A 20,081-nucleotide genomic window follows, 5' to 3' on the forward strand; every position below is an offset into this window, starting at 1 on the left:
GGTAGGGACACAAAGAGATATAGACAGAAGGAGGGAGACACAAAAAGAGACAGAGACAAATTTTATAAATCTTTATCTACCTATCTATATATCTCTGTCTCTTTATATTGCTATCTAGATATCTAATTATCCATCCATTTCTCTCTCTGTCTCTAATCTATCTAATCCTCTTTTCTCCTCTCCCCTCCCCTCCTTTCCTCTCCTGTCCCCAGATAAATCATGGCAGAAGTCACTTCAGGGGATGGGGAGGCAATCATATCATCTAGATAAGAGTTAAATTTGGTTATCACCATTACTTCATTTCCAAGGAAGACCCTAAACGTCATTCTTACTACTTACCTGAAGGGAAAAGTCAAAAAAGAGTTGTAAGCTGGAGAAACAGTATTTCTTAACACTTCTCGAGAAGCTAAAAAGGAAGTTTTAGAAATGTTACTTTTAGAAATATTACTCTACCACATCATTCCCAGTATTTTGTATTGTTTTTTACATTTTATTTTTTTCTGAATTTAAACACCAGAAAAGAACATTTACATAAACACAGCAGAATAGAAAAAAATTATTATTATGAAATTGAATCTCAATATTATCCCACTCAATAATATATGTACATATGCATATGTGTGTCATGTATACACATATACATACACATATGTTATTTTAAAAACTGTTTTGCTTGGACTTCCTTCTGTTTTCTTTTGTGCATTTAAAAAATGTTTTAATAGTCTTCATTTTTTAGACATCACTTTGGCTAACTCTTTTCTAGTAATTTGGAATCTCTTGTCTTTTTCCTTTTACAGGTAACATAAGAGATGATCCTGCTGAGTCAATGGACAAAGAGAATTATTCTGTGGTGTCCGAATTTGTATTCCTGGGACTTTCCAATTCTTGGGATATTCAACTTTTTCTCTTTGTGTTCTCTTCTGTGTTCTACTTGGCAAGCATGCTGGGAAACTCCCTCATTGTGCTCACAGTGACCTCTGACCCTCACTTGCACTCCCCCATGTATTTCCTGCTGGCCAATCTCTCCTTTATTGACTTAGGGATGTCCTCTGTCATTTCCCCTAAGATGATGAGCGATCTCTTTCGAAAGCACAAAGTCATTTCATTCTATGGTTGCATCACTCAGATGTTCTTTATTCATCTGATTGGTGGTGTTGAGATGGTGTTACTCATAGCCATGGCCTTTGACAGATATGTAGCCATATGTAAGCCTCTCCACTACCTAATTATTATGTGTCCCAGAATGTGCATTTTGCTTCTGGCTGCAGCCTGGATTGTTGGCTTCATCCATTCAGTGGCCCAACTGGCTTTTGTAGTCCACTTGCCTTTCTGTGGCCCTAATGAATTGGATAGTTTTTATTGTGATTTTCCTCGATTTATCAAACTTGCTTGCACAGACACATATAGACTACAGTTCATAGTCACTGCTAACAGTGGCTTCATGTCCCTATGTGTGTTTTTCATCTTGATCATCTCCTACATTTTCATCCTAGTCACTGTTCAGAAGCATTCATCAGGTGGTGTCTCTAAGGCCCTCTCTACTCTGTCAGCTCATATCACTGTTGTGGTTTTGTTTTTTGGTCCATTGATCTTTGTTTATACAAGGCCACATACCACATCACGTCTTGATAACTTCCTTGCTGTCTTTGACGTAGTTCTTACTCCCTCTCTGAATCCAATCATCTACACTTTAAGGAACAAAGAGATGAAGGTGGCAATGAGGAGAGTGTGCAGCCAGTTTGTGAGTTTCAGGAAAATATCTTAAGTGATTTGATGAAGATATGAGAACTCCCTGTTAGGAGAATTATTAAAGTCTGGAGGAAGAGCTTATTTACAGGAGAAGATAAGAGTTAGATTTTGAAAACACTCAGTTAGAAGAATACATATTAGAAGCTGAAACCAAAGGCATGTCGTCAAAGATAAATAAGGGGCATGGTCTTACAAGAATGATTCCAAGAATGCTCATGCCCAGAGTAAATTGTGATTGTGAGTGAAGTTTCTGAATAACACAAAATATTTTAAAGAAGTCACATTTGGGCAAGAAGAACATTTTGAAAATGGGATGGGATGATTGAAAGAAGGCAGAACTACTCAATCCTTATTTTGCTTCTACCAAGGAGAATGATCTTTGGACTGGGAAACATAGAGCAGTTATAGTTATTAGAGATCTGAAGTGAAGACAAGTGTGGATGGTAAGAAAGCTGTCCTCAATGATTCAAATCACCAAGTCTAGATGTACTACATCTCATAGTCCCCAAAAAACTGATGAAAAAACTGATTACTAACTGATGAGACAGTAATATTTAAAAAATCATGGATAATGAAATAGAAATGGCCTTTAAGAAATAATTAAATGGATGTTTTCAGAGAACCCTGGGAATATCTGTATCAAGTAATATGAACTGAGCAAAATCAAAAGAATAGTTTATACTGTGACAATAACATTGTAAGAATTAACAAATTTGAATTACTTAAGAATTGTATCAATGCAATGACTAATGATTTCAGAGGACCAGTGATGAAGAATCACTATGCACCTCCTGGCAGAGAAATGATGGACTAAATATGCAGAATGAGATATGCATCTTTGGACATGGTCAATGTAGAAATGTCTTTATTTTTTTTAAAAAGAAAGATACTGGAACCTTAAAATTATACTAGTTTGACTGGTTCCTAGCAAAATTCCATATATTCCAGACTATATTGTTAATGGAACGGCTTGTAGTTTAGAAGAGGAAATTATGATCACTCTGGGCCAGCATGGATATCAAAAGTAGTAGAGCTTTTTCGGTAGCTCTGGACTTTAGTTTTCTAAGCCCTAATGTGAAAGCATATCCTTCCAGCTTTTAATCTATGATTCTAAACTGTTCATGTGAGATTAACCTTATTTCCTTTTGTGATACAGTTACTGTATTGATTATGTAGATAATTCTTGAATTTCAGAAAATCATCTGAAAATTTGCTAATGATTTCCTTTTGGCAAAGAAAGATATGGACTGGATGACAACATGCTTAGATATAGGAGATAGTATAGGTACAAAGGACAGTAGTTTAGTCTATCTACTGAAGATGATTGATGTCTAAGAAGGGCAGGCCACTTAACCTCTCTCAGTCTAAGTTTCTTCATTTGTAAAATAGGGATAATAATAGCTCCTACTTCCCAGGGTTGTTATAAGGATAAAATGAAATGATATTTGTAAAGTTCTTTGAAAAGCTTAAAGCTCTATGAAAATGCTATTATTACCGTAGTATTGTTAAAGTTCTGAGTTAAAAAAAATAAACTTCATAAGTACAGGGTAAGGGATGCATGGTTATATAAGAGTTTGTGTACAAAATGCCCTGGGAGTTTTAGTGGCCTGTGAATTAAATTTGAGTCAATAGTGTGACATGTCATTAAAAATGTGACCAATGTGACTCTAATGCTGCATTAATAGAGGATGAAGTGTCCAGGACAAGGAAGATAGATGTTAGTCCCTCTGGCTGCATCACATATTCAGTGTTGTGTTCCCTTCTGGAATGCCACATTTTTGGGAAGGATGTTGTGAAACTGGAGTGCATCCAGAGGAGGATAAACAGAAAGGCAAAGAAATTAAAGGCTTTGGAATATGAAGATTGGTTGAAGTACTGAGGTTAATTAGCTTGCAGAAGAGAAAATTTTAGGAAGGTCAAGATAGCTAGTATCAAGTATTTGAAGGACAGCCATATAGAAGAAGGGTTAGAGGGACAGTTAGGTAGCATGGTGAATAGAACACCAGCTCTGTAGTCAGTAGGACCTGAGTTCAAATCTGGACTCAGACATTTGACACACTTACTAGCTGTGTGACCTTGGACAAGTCACTTAACCCCAATTGTCTTGCATTCCCCCTTTCAAAAGAAAAAAAAAGAAGGGGAGTTAGAGATATTCTGCTCGGACCCAATGGGTCTCTGTACAAATTTTGTTATGCAGTTATGTCTGACTCTCCATGGGGTTTTTTCTTGACAATGTTACTGATGTATTTTTGCCATTTTATTCTTCAATATGTGAGGAACTGAGGCAAACAGAGATTAAGTGACTTGACCAAGATCCCACAGCTAATACGTATCCCAGGCAGGATATGAACTCAGATCTTCCTGATTCCAGGCCCAGTGCTCTATCCACTGCACTGTCTTTCTGTAGAAGTTCCAGAGAAGAAGACTTCTACTTGATGAAAGGAAGAAATTTGTAATGATGTGCAAATATGGTATGGACTGCCTTGGGAAGTAGTCACTTGCTCCTCATAACTGGAGGCTTGCTTTTTTTTGGATTAAATTTTCTTTTCAATGAACAATCAGTTATTTACAATACCACTCCTTCTCCCAACACTGGAAAAAAACAAACCCAACCCAAATCCTTGGAATAAATTCATAGTCAAGCTAAAGAAATTTCTACATCGACCAGGTCAAAAAATATATGACTCATTCTGTCCATTTAGTCTATTACCTCTCTGCCAGGAGGTAGGTAGTAATTTTTCATCATTAGTTCTTTGGAATCATAATTAGTCATTGTGTTGGCAACAACAACATACTGTTGGCACAGTAATTAAAATTTGTTTACTTTTAAAATATGGTTTTATAGTAGAAATTGTTCTCTTTCTCCCCTTAAGTCTGCATTAGTTCATACAAATCTTCCCAGGATTCTCTAAACCTGTCATTTCATCATTTATATAAAATTGTATTCCATCTCATTCATGCATCATAGTTTGTTCAGCACCAGAGATTTTCTAGTAGGAGCAAATTAAGCACTTCTTGGCAATGTTTAAGAGGGAAATATGGATTAAAGAGGGGTTTGAGTAGATGACCCCTGGGGTGTCTTGTAATTCTGAAAATTTTAAATTCTGTAATGTGGGTGGAAATGCACCGTAGACAGTCAGAAACCTGGGTCTAGAGCTGGAGGAAATATTAAGGCCAGATATATGAGCTGACAGTTTTCTTCATAATTAAGATAGTTGGAACCTTGAAAGTAATGAAATCATGGAGAGGAAATGCAGATAGAGTTTTGAGGATGGGATTTGAGAAATGCCTAGAATAAATGGCAAAAATTCATGGAGACAATGTTGTAGTGGTCAGAAAGAAAAGGAAACCAAAACAATCATGAGCAGAGAAGTCTAGGATAGATTTTTATTAAAGGAAGGAATGGCTGATAGATACAAATGTCACAGAAAGAGAATTAGAAAAGCTTTAAGGTTGGGGTTAACTGCTAAGCACCAACTGCAGTACAAATTTCTTTCTTGCAGATTTCTAGAACTGCTTATTTTAGAAACAGTCATTTTCTCAAATAAGAAAAAAAACCCAGCCCCCAACCCAAAAATAATCCCTCTCTGCTCTTTTCTTAATGAAGAATCTTATAATTTATTTTTAAATAAAATATTACTACCAATTCAGTATTAAAGCTTCCTCATTTTAAACTATTTTACTTCATTTTTATTGTTTTGTAAGTTGGGAGGCTAAATGATATAGTATTAAGAATTTTGAAATTAGGTTTGCGTTCTGGCTTCACACTTTATTAGTTGTTTGGTACTGGATCTTGGTGTCTTCCTCAGGAAAATGGGGATAATAATACCTATACCATTTACCTCACAGGACTATTGTGAGAATAAAGTAAGATAATGTATATAAAAATACTTTAAATGTAAAGGATTATATAAATGGAAGCCACTTTTATTGGTCTATTGCTTACCCCTATCATTATATTTTTATTGTGTCAGCATTTACCCATAGACACTCTTACAGATTCTGTAGTACTTCCTTTTTCAGTGAAAATTTTACCCTACTATGATTTTTTCCCCTCAAATGCAATGCTGCATTTTCTTGCTTAAGTTATAGTAAAGATTCCTTCACAATTATATCTTCTGTCATTTTTTTATGGATGTCAGTGAAATTCCTCTCTCTTTTTTATTCTGATAGAAATTCAATTCAATTTATTTTTGACTTGATTTGATTTAATACAATCTAGTATCCCTAGTAGATCATTTCACTTTTGTATTTGCATTTTCATTGTCTAGCAGTGTCTGGTGTACAGTAGATACTTCATAAATGTTTGTTGGTTGATCAAATTTAATACAATTCAACAAGCATTTATTAAGCACCAATATATTTAAGGCACTATTCTTGGTATTGGGGCTACAACTGGAAACAAACCCAATCTCAAAACCACACAAATAGTCCCCACCCTCGAGGAGCTTACATTCTATTGGGGGAGGGGAACACAGCATGTACATAGATAAGTAAACACCCAGTATTTTTACTTTACATGTAAAGTAAATATAAAGTAATTTCAGGATTGGGAGTGGGGGTGTAGAGGAGGGTACTAACAAAGGTGTGGTGGTAGTGCAAAGGATTAGGCACCAGAACTAGGCTTTGAGGGTTATTAAGGTTAGAATTATAGCTGAAATCTTGATATCTTTTGAACCTTAACTCTCTGGTTTTCCCTTAACTTAATAAGGTCCCTTCTTTTTATCTTCTTAACTTTTTCTTTAAATATAAGTGTTTATTGATGGTACCTCTATTCTTAACCTTCTTTTAACTGCTATTTCTCTTAGTCTTCAATCTTTAATCTGAGAACAGAAAAGATGTAAACAGAATCTTTTTTGAAGTTGTCTATGCTCCTTTACCATGTATAATAGTATATATATATAGTATATATGTATGTACAGTATATATATATATGTATATATGTATATATATATATATAAAACTCCTTTACTATGTATAACCAGAATACAATTCCATAATTTAATATGCAATCCAAGTAGAGCATACATATGCATAGTATAGCCACAGTATATGATATATGCTCTGTCCGTTGATAAAATGTAAGCTCCTTGAGGGAAGGCTCCATTTTATTTTTGTCTTTGTAACCCAGTACCTAGAACAGTGTCTGGTATATGGCATGTACTTAGTAAATGCTTGTTGGTGATAAATTGATATGTTGTTGAATGTTTTCAATTAATTTGTTGAATTATTAAATTAATTTATTTAATTAAAACCATTGTGGTCAATATTTGTGATAATGTAACTTCACCAACTACTGTAACACTATAAACAAATCTCAATATGCACAAACTGTTAAAATACTGCTTTTATTGAAATTTTCTCTTCCTGGTAGACCATGAAATTGTGCATATTTTTCAACTACATGGATGATACTAATAACATAGTTACTAGATAGCTAATTATCTAGGTTAAAAGGGAGAGATGGTACTGGTTTCCCTGGCCAAAGATTTATGTCAAAGTGTTAAGACATCTTGTCACTCATGCCTTTCTTTTAGCCTGCAAAAAATTACAAGAATTGGTGATGGTTAATCTGTTTACTTGCCTCATTGTTACTGGACTAAGTGTACTGGTTTGGGACATAACCTGAAATTTACTTTTTAGATTAACTGCCTATCATCAGGTTTTTATTCTTGTTTTTTATTTTTCCCACACAAGTGGAGTGTAAGAAAAAAATCTGTTTTTTTTGAGTCCTGTAGTTATTTGGTATCTGATTATTGAATATGTTTTATTCTACATGAATTTTAAATAAACACGAGCTGTCTTTCAATATTTATCATTTCCAACTCAGTTTTTCCATAATTAAACAAGTCATTTATTAATTTACCATATAATAATACTACCAGCACCAATACCACCAGCATGAGTACCACTAATAGTACTACCAACACCACCAGCATCAGCACTACCAACACTACCAAGCCTCAGTACCACCAGCATCACCAGAACCAGCACAACCAGAACCACAAACATTGTTGTTGCTGTTGTTTGTCCTTTGTTCTCAGAAAGGATCATGACATCAGGCATCAGGAAGGTGATGCCATGACTTGCAAGTGAATTGGATTTAAGTGAGGCAGGGCTGTATAAAGTCCCCAGAGTTATCTGAGTCCAGTGGCAAGATAAAGATCAAGGTGACTGGAGATGGCCCCCACCACAAACATAAACACCACTATGTCACCACCTGTTGTACCATTATGGTGTAGTGTAGAATTGTGGCCTCAAAGTCAGAAAAATCAGGCTTCAAACCCTGCTTCTGAAACATTCTGAGACATACTTTGACCCTAAGGCAACCTCTCAGGGAAGCTTTAAATTTTCTAAGACTGTAAGTTAAGGACAAAGTACCAATCTGCATTGGCAGAAGTTTTCTCATTGGGAATTCCCTCAATGGAATCACAGATGCAGCACCATCCCAACAATACTAATAACTGAAATTTTTGCAATGCCTTCTGGTTTGCAAAGTATTTAATGTACATTATTTTCTCATTTGAACCAACTTGGAAGCTAACTGTGAGAATTCAACCCATTTCTAAGTTGGTGGTTACTTGTAATGCATTGGAGCTCATTCACTTGAGTTGACCAAAATTTTCCTACTCATCTTTCAACATCAATAAATCTATTGTTTTGCTTCCAATTTAATTGGGGATTATCATCTTTAGATTAAATTGGGATTTGTGTGGACTCCACATTTTGGGCCTCTTTTTTTAAGGTTGAAACATCCACATAATTTCTTTTTCTCATTTTGCAGATTAAATTGTATAGGGCACACACCAGAATTCTGGAAATAGTATAATTGTCATTACATTTTTGAAGCTGCATTTTTAAATGTTCTCTAGGGATTATTTATTATTCATATAACTGAATAAAAATTGCTAAATTGATGAAGGAAATCATAAAAGACTTCCAAAAAGGGCCCTGTTCTTCTTATTAATGTCCTCTTTCCTTGGTTCCCCTGGGAAAGCTAACAATTGTAGGAGATAATTTATTTCCCTCCAGTTCAGATTGGCAGTCTCAAGTCTCCACAGCATCGCTTGGTCACTGCCAATCAGAGCTACTAATTAGCTGCCTTTCTTATTATAGTAACCTTTCATGTGGTGGGAAATGTCATTACATGGGAGGAAGTCGAAATGTTTGGGGTCTTTGAGAATACTACTTGTTGGAGATGAATGAACATTTTTAAAAGAGACATTTTGTCATGAATGGTGGGTTGGACTGGTGGGCCTCCTAAGTTCCTTTCAAATCCTATATTGTGTGATTTTGTGATATTCTCACCAGTGCTTATCTCATTTAGTCAAGTCTATCTTGCTAGTCACCCACTTACTGAGGCTTATTTCCCACCAAATGAATTTCCTCTCATTTTAACCAGGGCACTAAATCACTCAGCTCCCAGGACCCACTTCTCTTTATTCTTTCTCTTTTTACTTTCATTACTTAGGAACCTTTCTAACATTTTTACCTTTGGGAAAACCACCATTATTCTATGGCATGATTCCCAAGTCAAGTAAATCCCAGACTGGCTATTCCCAAATCTCAGCAATAACACTAACATTGTCTGGCTAATTACCTACCTTAGTGTTTGGAAAAAGTTACACAGAACCCTTTCTTTTGGAAAATATTTTATTGTAAGAGAGAACTTCAAACTCTCTGAGCTCCTTAGACCTCTGAATATGTTACTGACTTACTCTTTCACATAACAGGTGAGAAAGCTACCATTAACATCTCTGTGAGCCTTTCCTCCCCTATATGGCTCTTTATTCTTCTCTATAATATATACCTTCTTTACAATTCAACTATTTTTTCTTTTCTCCTCAGTTGTTTGTCTCTACTTCCACTCATCCATTCAAGTAACACATATTTATTGAGTATTTAGTGAAAAAACTGTTTGCTAGAATTTAGGGGAGATAAAGACATGACTAAAATATTGTAAACCTTAAAGAGATTATAATCTAGTTGTGGTCACAAGACATATGGTGAGACAATGTTAAGCTTAATTTCTATCTTCCTGAGTTTTGGGATATAAATGTATAGGGCCTTAGATTCAAAGACACAGGACCTGTATTCAAATATCTTCTACTGCAGAGTTCAAATTTTAACCGTATTTTAACTGTGTGACCTTAAAGTCATTTAACTTCTTTACATATCAAGCTCCTCATCTGTAAAATGAGGGAGTTGCATTAAATATCTAAAAAAATATCCCTTCTATATCTAAATTCTATGATGTTTTCCCCTGGTATAATATTTCTTTGTACCCACCATATGCACTTTCCTCCCTCAGCTCTCTCTGATGTCATTTCTTTTCTTTTCTCTTTTTCTCCTTCTACCTTTTCCTCTTAATTTTTATCTCTTCTTATTCCTTACCTTGGTACTTGATGTTTCTTGTTTCTCTTAGTCTCTGTATTCAAATGCCTTAGTTCCATAGCTCTTACCCTGTAGTTTTCATTCTTTTTGAATTCCTAAATTAGACTTCTAGCTTTTGCTTTTGTTGAACTCTCCTATTTTACCTTGTCTGGCCCATTTTTCCCCCTGGAGATTGTACCTGACTCCATCCTTGGGCTAACACTGGCCATTTCTGTTCCATTCAAGTTTTGGAAAGGTTTAGGAAGGAGGAAGACATAGTAAATACTTGCATCTATCTGTTCACCTTGGAAATTAATTCAACAAATAGTTTATACCAAACCAGTAGCTATAAAATTGTACTCTTTCCAGATGGGAAAAACAAGATTGTTTTAGCACCAGCAGATTAGAGAGGGACAGTTCAAATGGAAAGAAAAAATTACATGAGTCGAGGAATCTTTTATATGAACTGAATTTAATGTTATTCTAGTAGGTGGCAGATACATGGAATAAATGACTACCTAAACTTCCTTCTACATCTGTAAGTTTTAGCACTGTTGTAACAAACAAGGGCATATTGTTTCTACCATATAGTATGGGATCTTATATGTAAAATTGAAAAATTAATATAGCAGATTAGAAAATATATAAATTTATATACAATATAAACATATATACTATAAATATAATATACAATATAATTTTATATTAATATAAATTTGTATATGATATATAATATAAATTTAAATATAAAATATATATGAATTATAAAATATATAAAATAAGCAGATAGAGAGGCCAAGGCTTGACTTGGATGGGACCTAACACTGATACCTTGAAAACTTGTGTCATCATGGGCAAGTCACCTTAGTTTTTCTTATTTGTGAAATGGGACAAATAATACTTGCACTTCTTTCCTCACAGGGTCATTGTGAAGAAGGCACTTCAAAAGCCTTAAAGCACTGTATAAATGTGAGTAATTATAGTTACAATTTTAAAAAATTTTAATAAAATTTTATGTGATTTATAAAACATTTGTCATGAAACACCTCCTAATGGGCAGAACAGTGACTACTTTCTTGATTTTGCAGATTAAAAAAAGAGAGGCAAAGAGGAGTTAATGTACTTGCCTAAGGCTTCGTAGCTAAGGTCACATAGTTACTTACATAAGGTTACATAATGACCGAAATAGGATTTGAGCATTAGTATTCTGATACTGGATCTACCATATTTCCCCTATACCACAACTATCCTAACATACACTGTTCAAGAACACACATTTAAAAAGTAAACCTAGTGGAAACCTTTTGTAATGTACATTTAAGAGTAGAGCTAGAACATATCATAAGCTATATACATTAAGTTAGGTTTTGGTTGGTAATCCCTGTGAACCTGTTTTCCTAGATTTAAGATGATGGCATTGGACTAGATCTAGTTTCCAAGTTTTCTTTCAACTCTAAAATCTCATGAATATATGAAACTAAATTTAAGTGATGTATATCTAAATCCATGAATTAGTCATTCTAAAATAATTGTCAAAGTCGCATACTTGAAAATAAGGAAAAATTTCTATTTTCTATGGCAGTGAGTTTGGTGAGAAGTACTGGCAGGAGACGGTAGGTGTAGCAATGCCTAGTGCTGAGGAGAAAGTTAGCTGAGTACCAATAGTGATCCCTAATGAAAGTTGTGTTGTTGTTGACAGTCTTGTTGTGAGGCAATAATTAGGAAAGCACATGTACTTCTCTTAGACTCTCCCAACAATCCCTCTTTTTCTCTTTTTTTGTTCTTTTCCCTTTTAGGTTACTTCAGAACTTTAGATAATGGATGCAGCAAATCAATCTATGGTTTCTGAGTTTGTGTTGATGGGACTCACCAATTCTTGGGTGATGCAACTTATTCTCTTTGCATTTTCCTCTGTGTTCTGTTTGGCGAGTATACTGGGCAACACCCTAATTGTGCTCACAGTGGCCTCTGATTCTCACTTGCAATCCCCCATGTACTTCCTCTTGGCCCACCTCTCCTTCATTGACATAATTGATTCCTGCATTGCAACTCCCAGGATGATTAATGACCTTTTTAAGAAGGAGAAACTGATTTCTTTTGAAGGTTGTATTTCTCAGATCTTCTTTATTCATGCTGTTGGAGCTACTGAAATGGTGCTTCTCACAGCCATGGCTTATGACCGCTATATAGCAATATGTAAGCCTCTCCACTACCTGACTATTATGAACCTAAGAGTGTGCATATCTATTCTAGTAACTTCTTGGACAATTGGAATCTCTCACTCCTTCCTTCAATTGGCCTTTGTGATAAAGTTGCCTTTCTGTGGCCCTAACAAATTGGATAGCTTTTACTGCGACCTTCCTCGGTTCATTAGACTTGCCTGCACAGACACTTACAGACTGCAGTTCCTGATTACTGCCAATAGTGGGTTCATCTCTCTGGGAGCCTTCTTCATTTTGATCATTTCCTACATTGTCATCCTGATCACTGTCCGGCAGCACTCTTCTGGGGGTTCATCCAAAGCCCTCTCTACACTGTCAGCTCACATCTCTGTGGTGATCTTGTTCTTTGGTCCGTGCATCTTTGTCTATGTGTGGCCATTTCCCACATTTCCAGTGGACAAATATCTTGCCCTTTTTGACTCAATTATCACTCCTTTTCTGAACCCCACCATCTACACATTAAGAAACAAAGAGATGAAGATGGCAATAGGGAAACTATGGAATCTCACTAGATCAAGACTCATGATACTCATGAAGTCCCAAAGAATCACTTAAATGTCATACTTGAATTACAAAGTGTATTAGGGAGTTTTCTGCCTTGGGCTGACCACAACTGAGATGTGAAATTCTGGCTGCAGTATTTAATTTTAATGCATAGAACACACCAACCTTTTAAAATCTCTTAATTTTATGCACCAAAAACTATGTAAGACATTTCCTAATTTCTCTGTTGTGTGGTTAGCATTGGCACTCTATCTACTCTGCCAACATTTGAGGACCAGATAGAATACCTTTCTTTAAAGCCAAGATGTAAATGGCTAACAACATTCCTTGACCTCTCATTTACAGTGCCAAATAGAGACTTCTGATTGACATTGGTATTGTGTGTGATCATATTGCTCATAGTGAACACTTTATACTTAAACCCTAGTGTAATAAGGCACACTTGTAGATGATTCTTATTAAACAATATTTGTCATTATATTTTATCAGAATATTTCATAAGATCACAGAATCTTAGATTTAAAGCTAGAAAGGATGTTAGGTCAATTAGTCTGATGCCTTCAATCTAAAGATGAGGAAATCACAGCTTAGAGATGTTATAATACTTGCCCAAGGTCACGCAAGGGCTGAGTAGCAGAGCCAGGATTGTATTCAGTTCCTCTAACTCCAAATCCAATATTGTGCTTTGCTGGTTGGGTTTTCAAAATTTCATTCCTAAGAGCGTCTGTCCCTCCAAAATAGTAAGTCCCTATCCATTGTCCCCATTAATCCTTTGAAATCTGCCCTGGGAAAATGCTTGTTTTCTTTTTCTCATTAATTCTATAATACTGAAGCTACTTGCCACTAAGGTTTCTCACTCATTTGCACTTTAATAACCAATTTCTCCTTGTCATTCAATCTCCTTGTTCAGTGAGGATTTTTGAATCCTTAGTGAGACTACTTGAATCTTCCCCATTCCTGTTATTTTTTCTTCCCCTTCTTAATTTGTTTATCTCCGAATAGAAGTCATTCTTTTAGAAAATAACTACTTGAGAGAAAAGATTATTTTCCTTCTTAGTGAAAACAGTGAAAAAAACTTCTTTGGAAGGCAAGGGAGATTTAAAAAAAATGTAAGGAATTTAATTCATGAAAGTCTCATTGGTTAAACTCTATGCTGAAAAATCAGAGAAGGTAATAGAAATCAATTAATGTAGGATGTGAGGTAGTAACTTCAACTTAAAAAAGAAAGATTGAATGTCAAATAGTGTTTCTAAAGCAAAAGTAGAAAATGATGAAGCCCAATAAGGCACTGGAGGGTACCAGTTGGAAGAACCAATATAAGGTTTTTTGTTTTTGTTTTATTCAAGTGAAGAAGAGTTCATAATAATAGAAATGGGAATAATAAACTCTTAAAAAAAGAATGAGTCTAGAATTATTGAGTTATGATAGACAACTCTAGGATGATAATCTTGTAATTCAGGCTCTGAAGACAGATTGGGAAACAAGAATGTGCGGGAATTAAAAATAATTCAGGGCTTCCTAGGTAATTCAATTTAAGGTGATTGAAAAAAACCTAAAAGAGTTAGGACCATGTGTTAAGATCCTAAAAAGTATTGTGGTAGAGGTAAAGGAGAAATAAAATTCAATACTAGGAAGAAAAGGATGGAGAAATTATGAACTGTCTTAATTCAAAACCTTTCACCACATATCTAATGTGTAATATTAATCACGCAAGCAAGGAGTTCAGGTTACCCAGAATGTCTTTCATATAAAATGCAGGATAAAATGGAATCAATGAAAGGACAACGAGTAATGGGAAGGATAGTTCATTAAAGTTGGATACCCACATGGAGTCATAGAAGAATTAATTTTTGAATTCATCCCATTCCCAAAGGGGGGAAATCACCCACCAGTTTAACAGAGAACACTGTGAGTTAATTCCTTGTTAACAGAAAAGTGAAAAGAAATTTACCTCTGGCTGCCCTATGATTTCATCACTTATATCTTCACTTCTTATCAATGGGGCAGAGGGAAGTGACCTTTATTATGCAGCTTCTGATATGAAATGGGTCATGGAGGAAGGGACAGGGGAGCTGGGACCCAGGGATAGAGTGCCACCTACCATTCTCTCATGTTGTGGGTAATGGGAATAGAGTCCATTCTGTCTTCAAGCTTCTTTTTCCCAGGAGCCTCCAAACATGTCATCATGTGGTGAACTCTGGGATAGTGTCTGCTCAAGCATTCTGTGCTCACAACACAGGTGCTACATATTTGTATGGATACAGGTTGTTCCCTTGATGGCATGGAAGCTCCTTGAGGGCAGGGACTGTTTTGTTTTTGTCTTTATATCCCCAGTCCTTCATGCAGTAGGTGCTTAATAATTGCTCATTGATTCTCCTTTTCTGAGTATGATATAATTGATTGATCATGCCATTTGATCCCCAGTCTTTAAGGGTCTATCTATCCTGATTGGGCTGCTGTGAGTTGCTGTCTATTTGGAGGCTATTTTGGATAATGGAGGGCCTGTATTATTTATCATTTTTCTTTGTTTTGTTTCCATCTTTGTTGATATCTTTTGCCTTGACATCACCTTCATTTCTGAAAGTATGTCTTTCCCCTCCCCTGGGTGACAAAGTGGATACAACATTAGACTTGAACTCAGGAAGACTTGAATTATTTATGCCTTAGATATTTTCTAGTTGTGTGTTCCTGGGCAAGCTACTTAACCTATCTCAGTCTCAGTTGCCTCATTTATAAATTGTAAAAAAATTGTGATAGCACCTACCTTCCACAAATGTTATGAAGATATAATGTAATAACATATATATATATATCTAAAATTATATGTACACTTTAAAAATATGTGATAATTTTTATTATTAAATATTATTTCCTCAGAGAACCTCTGTTCTCAGAGATGTTATTTCATCTCAAAAGAGAACTGTTTTAACCATGGATGAAAGTTTTCCAGATTATGACTTTTCAGAAGCATTCCATCACACTTATAGCCTGCATATATGGTAGAAAGGTTGGCATGTTCCACAGATGTATTTCCTGGAACAGTTATCTTCCTCCCTCAGTAATTTAGCTGTACTGCCTTCCAAGTTACGCTAACAATTTGAGGTATAAAGGACCTTAGAGATCATGTAGTTAAAAACCAGAGAGTGTAGAGTAAAAGGCAGAGTTCTGAACTTGAAATCCTGTGTTCAAATCCCACCTCAGATAGTTTGGGATCATGAATAAGCCTGTGCTATTCAGGAGGGATTTCACAAAATAGATAGGTTTTGGGTTTAGTGCTGGAAGATGAGTAAGATTATGGTAGAGTTGAAAGAGAAGGCAGTCCAAGTGGGGAAACTAGGTGAGCAAAATAAAGAGGTAAAAAAGTACAGAATCATTTTATAGGACATTGGGATGTTATGAAATGAATTTTTAAATCATCTTTTCAACCTCAGTTGGTCTTCATATTGTGTTGACTTTCACATATCTATTTTGCAGGGTTATTCTAAATTGCCTAAAGTGAAGGATATTATCTACGTTGATAGTAAAGACTTAATTTATAATTAATTCCTTTAGCCTTTTCTTCCAGGTACCAAATTCCATTCTTTCCTTAAACTGTTTATTCACTTGACAAATGACCCTGTCTTTCTTTTTTCTCCCTATTTTAGAGAATCTCTTGGATTTGAACTACCCAAGTGATCCCAAGAGCTGATTGTTTTCCTATTGCCTGTTTTTTTTTTTTGCTTTTTGGAGAGCAATTGGGGTTAAGTATCTTGCCCAAGGTTACACGGCTAGTTTTTTTTGTGTGGGTGTTAAGTGTCTGAGGCTGGAACTGAGCTCTGGTTCTCCTGACCCCGGGGCCAGCGCTTTACTCACTGCACCACCTAGCTGGCCCCCTATTGCCTATTGTTAACTCAATTGCTATACAGTACCTAGATTGTTAAATCATTATTCTATAGTTCAGGTAGCCAGATGGCACAGTGTATAAAGCACTGAGCTTAGCCTCATCTTCATGAGTTCAAATCTGGCCTCAGACACTTACTGGCTATATGACCCTGGGCATGTCACTTGACCTTGTCTGCTTTAGTTTCTCTTCTGTAAAATGAGCTGGAGAAGGACATGGCAAACAACTCCAAAATCTTTGCCAAGAAAACCCCAAAATTGGGTCATGAAGAGTTGGGAATGAATGAAATGACTGAACAACAACACCCTGTATTTCTCCATCTTCACTTAATAATTTTGACTAGTATTCCTTTAAAAAATTGACTTCTCCCCATTCTCTACTTCAGCATCACCTGAATAAACAAACATGTCCTGTGTTAAACCACAAAGTTGGTGCTCTTTTCTTTTCTCCTCGTTTCACTATATTCTACCCTTGCTTTCCAAATGTCTTAACACTGAGACTTTCTTAGTTGATGTATTTTTATATGAATGAATTAAAGATGAAAAAGAATTTATTGAATGTCTGCTATGTGCCAGGCACTGTGCTAAGTACTAGGGACATAAACATAAAAACAATGAATCTTTGCCCTCAAAGAGTTGCCATTCTAAAAAGGGGAGACAATACATATATGAGGTGATGGAAGGGTATTTTGGTTTAGAAAATTACAAAGATGGTGAGTAGAGACATAGAAAAGTATATTGACTTTTATCTTTTCTGTGGCAATAGCAGTATTGATTCGATCATGGTTCCAGAACTATATTGAGGGACAGGGAAAATGTGAAGAATACATATGCAAAGTGATATGATAAAAAGATAGATGGGGCATAAAATGAAGCATGGTTGGAGTCTCTTATTCATAGTGAGCCACGTGGGGCCATCAGGATGATGGGAGACTTAGAGCAGGAATTCTGGAATAGTTAAATCTTCCAGGTAATGTTTTTTGGTCCAGGTGGCAAGACAGCTAGCGAGAAGATGGCTAAGGAGTAGTGAAGCATGGCTGGGGCCCCCTAGATTTGGTGAACCATGCTAGGATAAAAGGGAACCCCAAGAAGCAGTTCCGGAGCTCAAGGGGTTATATCCCTCAGGGCATGAAGTCTGGCATAATGAGAAAAATGGTTATCTAACAAGATTGACAAGATGATGGTAGGGGAGCTTAGTTAATTATCTAAGCCTAGTTAAGGGTCTTCTAGATATAACTAACTATCCCATGTTAGTCCACTTCTACTGCCTTAATTGAGTCTTCCTCACTTTGTGACTTAGCCCTTATGACAGTAATATGACATATTAATATGACCTATATATATAGTATAACATGTATAATATGACACATAAAATATTCCTTATAGTTTCCTTTTCTTTCCACCACATTTCTCAAAACTAGGGTTAACTTTCTTTACTCTGCTATCTACTCAAGAAGAAAATATTTAAATTATCTTTTTCTTTACAAAAATAATTTCATAAAAGAATGGTTATTTATCTAAATAAAAAGAAGTCATCCTAGTGATAAGGTACAGGGAGAAAAGTGGGTCAGGAGATTGAGAGCTTTAACTAGTTGGGAAAAAAACCCAACCCTTCTAATTAAGTAGACTGAGTGATATGATGGAAACAAACTTAAATGAGCAATATTGTCTAATATCTAAGGTCAGAAGTGTCATCTTTATGTCTAAAGTGTGGCTTTTACATTAAGGTTCAGTCATGTACAGTGGAATACAAGCAACATGACCATATCCAGGGTCTATCAAAAGTCTCTATTTGGCACGAGAGGGAGAGGGATAGGTGAAGGGAGAGTGATAGCCCCTTGCATACTGGCATTGCAGACCCCCCCACCCCCCAAAGAAACCCCCAAACCCAATATTCTATCTGTTTCCTCAGACACTGTCAAAAAAGAAATACCAGAGAGAGATTAAAGACTGTCTAATGTTGTTTTGATAAGAGCTTTTCATAGTCTCAAAAAATTTGATGCCTTCTATACATTTAGAATCTAACACTGCAATGAAGGTTCTCATGTCTTAATTGTTGCCAGTCCAAGTCTGAAATCCTCATTCTTTTCATCCAAGGAATTTAAGATATACTTGGGGATCCCATGAGCTGACTCCACAGTCTCTTCATTGACACTTTCATTTCTTTGTTTCTTAATGTATAGATGGTGGGGTTCAGAAAAGGAGTGATAATTGAGTCAAAAAGGGCAAGATATTTGTCCACTGGAAATGTGGGAAATGGCCACACATAGACAAAGATGCACGGACCAAAGAACAAGATCACCACAGAGATGTGAGCTGACAGTGTAGAGAGGGCTTTGGATGAACCCCCAGAGGAGTGCTGCCGGACAGTGATCAGGATGACAATGTAGGAAATGATCAAAATGAAGAAGGCTCCCAGAGAGATGAACCCACTATTGGCAGTAATCAGGAACTGCAGTCTGTGTCTGTGCAGGCAAGTCTAATGAACCGAGGAAGGTCGCAGTAAAAGCTGTCCAATTTGTTAGGGCCACAGAAAGGCAACTTTATCACAAAGGCCAATTGGAAGAAGGAATGAGAGATTCCAGTTGTCCAGGAAATTATCACAATAGATATGCACACTAACAGTCAGGTAGTGAAGAGGCTTACATATTGCTGTATAGCGGTCATAAGCCATGGCTATGAGAAGCGCCATTTCAGTAGCTCCAACAGCATGAATAAAGAAGATCTGAGAAACAGCCCCCAAAAGAAATGAATTTAAGCTTCCTGACAAGGTCACTAATCATCTTGGGGTTCACAATGCAGGAATCAATCATTTCAATAAAGGAGAGATGGGCGAGCAGAAAGTACATAGGGGATTGTAATTGAGAGTTAGAGGCCACTGTGAACACAATCAGGCTATTCCCCAGTATACTGCCAAACAGAACACAGAGGCTAATACAAAGAGAAAAATTTGTATCACCCAAGAATTGGTGAGTCCCATCAACACAAACTCAGTAACCACAGATTGATTTGTTCCATCCATAAGATCAACATAGCCAGCTCTGAAGTTACCTAAGGCAATCAGAAAAAAATAAGCAGTGAGTAGGAATTCTGAATGGCAACTTATGCTTTGGAAAGCTTTATTTATTTACATTTGGGTCTTAACAAGTATCTATCAATACTGTGTATATCAGAGATCACTCATAGCAATTACCCAATAGCCCATATTACTACACCTACCACCATCTGACCATAATCCTCATCAAACTCAGTACCACCCGACAATAGAAACTTATCCCTGTTTGTTCATGTTATTTTGACAATTTACATAGAAATGCGTTTTGATAATATAACTTGTTAATTCAAGGATTTAGA

The 20,081-nt window shown here is 36.0% G+C and overlaps 2 protein-coding genes and 1 pseudogene across 2 annotated transcripts; 2 read left to right on the forward strand and 1 right to left on the reverse strand.

The window, feature by feature from the left end:
• The first annotated feature begins 266 nt into the window (after positions 1 to 266).
• LOC138168398 (olfactory receptor 4F3/4F16/4F29-like) lies at positions 267 to 1,765 on the forward strand. Its single transcript, XM_069097427.1, has one exon. It carries the CDS (start codon positions 827 to 829, stop codon positions 1,763 to 1,765), a length of 939 nt encoding a protein of 312 aa, XP_068953528.1. The 5' UTR covers positions 267 to 826.
• Positions 1,766 to 11,491: 9,726 nt separating this feature from the next.
• LOC138168400 (olfactory receptor 4F3/4F16/4F29-like) lies at positions 11,492 to 19,782 on the forward strand. The gene is made up of 2 exons (XM_069097428.1): positions 11,492 to 12,843; positions 19,766 to 19,782. The coding sequence occupies exons 1-2, from the start codon at positions 11,940 to 11,942 to the stop codon at positions 19,780 to 19,782; spliced, it is 921 nt and encodes a 306-aa protein (XP_068953529.1). The 5' UTR covers positions 11,492 to 11,939.
• On the reverse strand, positions 18,829 to 19,749 carry LOC138168399 (olfactory receptor 4F3/4F16/4F29-like; annotated as a pseudogene).
• Positions 19,783 to 20,081: the final 299 nt, after the last annotated feature.

The sequence above is a fragment of the Petaurus breviceps genome, unplaced genomic scaffold (assembly GCF_028583685.1).
Source record: "Petaurus breviceps papuanus isolate PSGF00001 unplaced genomic scaffold, PetGlider_PUasm1.0 37, whole genome shotgun sequence".
Lineage (NCBI taxonomy): Eukaryota > Metazoa > Chordata > Mammalia > Diprotodontia > Petauridae > Petaurus > Petaurus breviceps.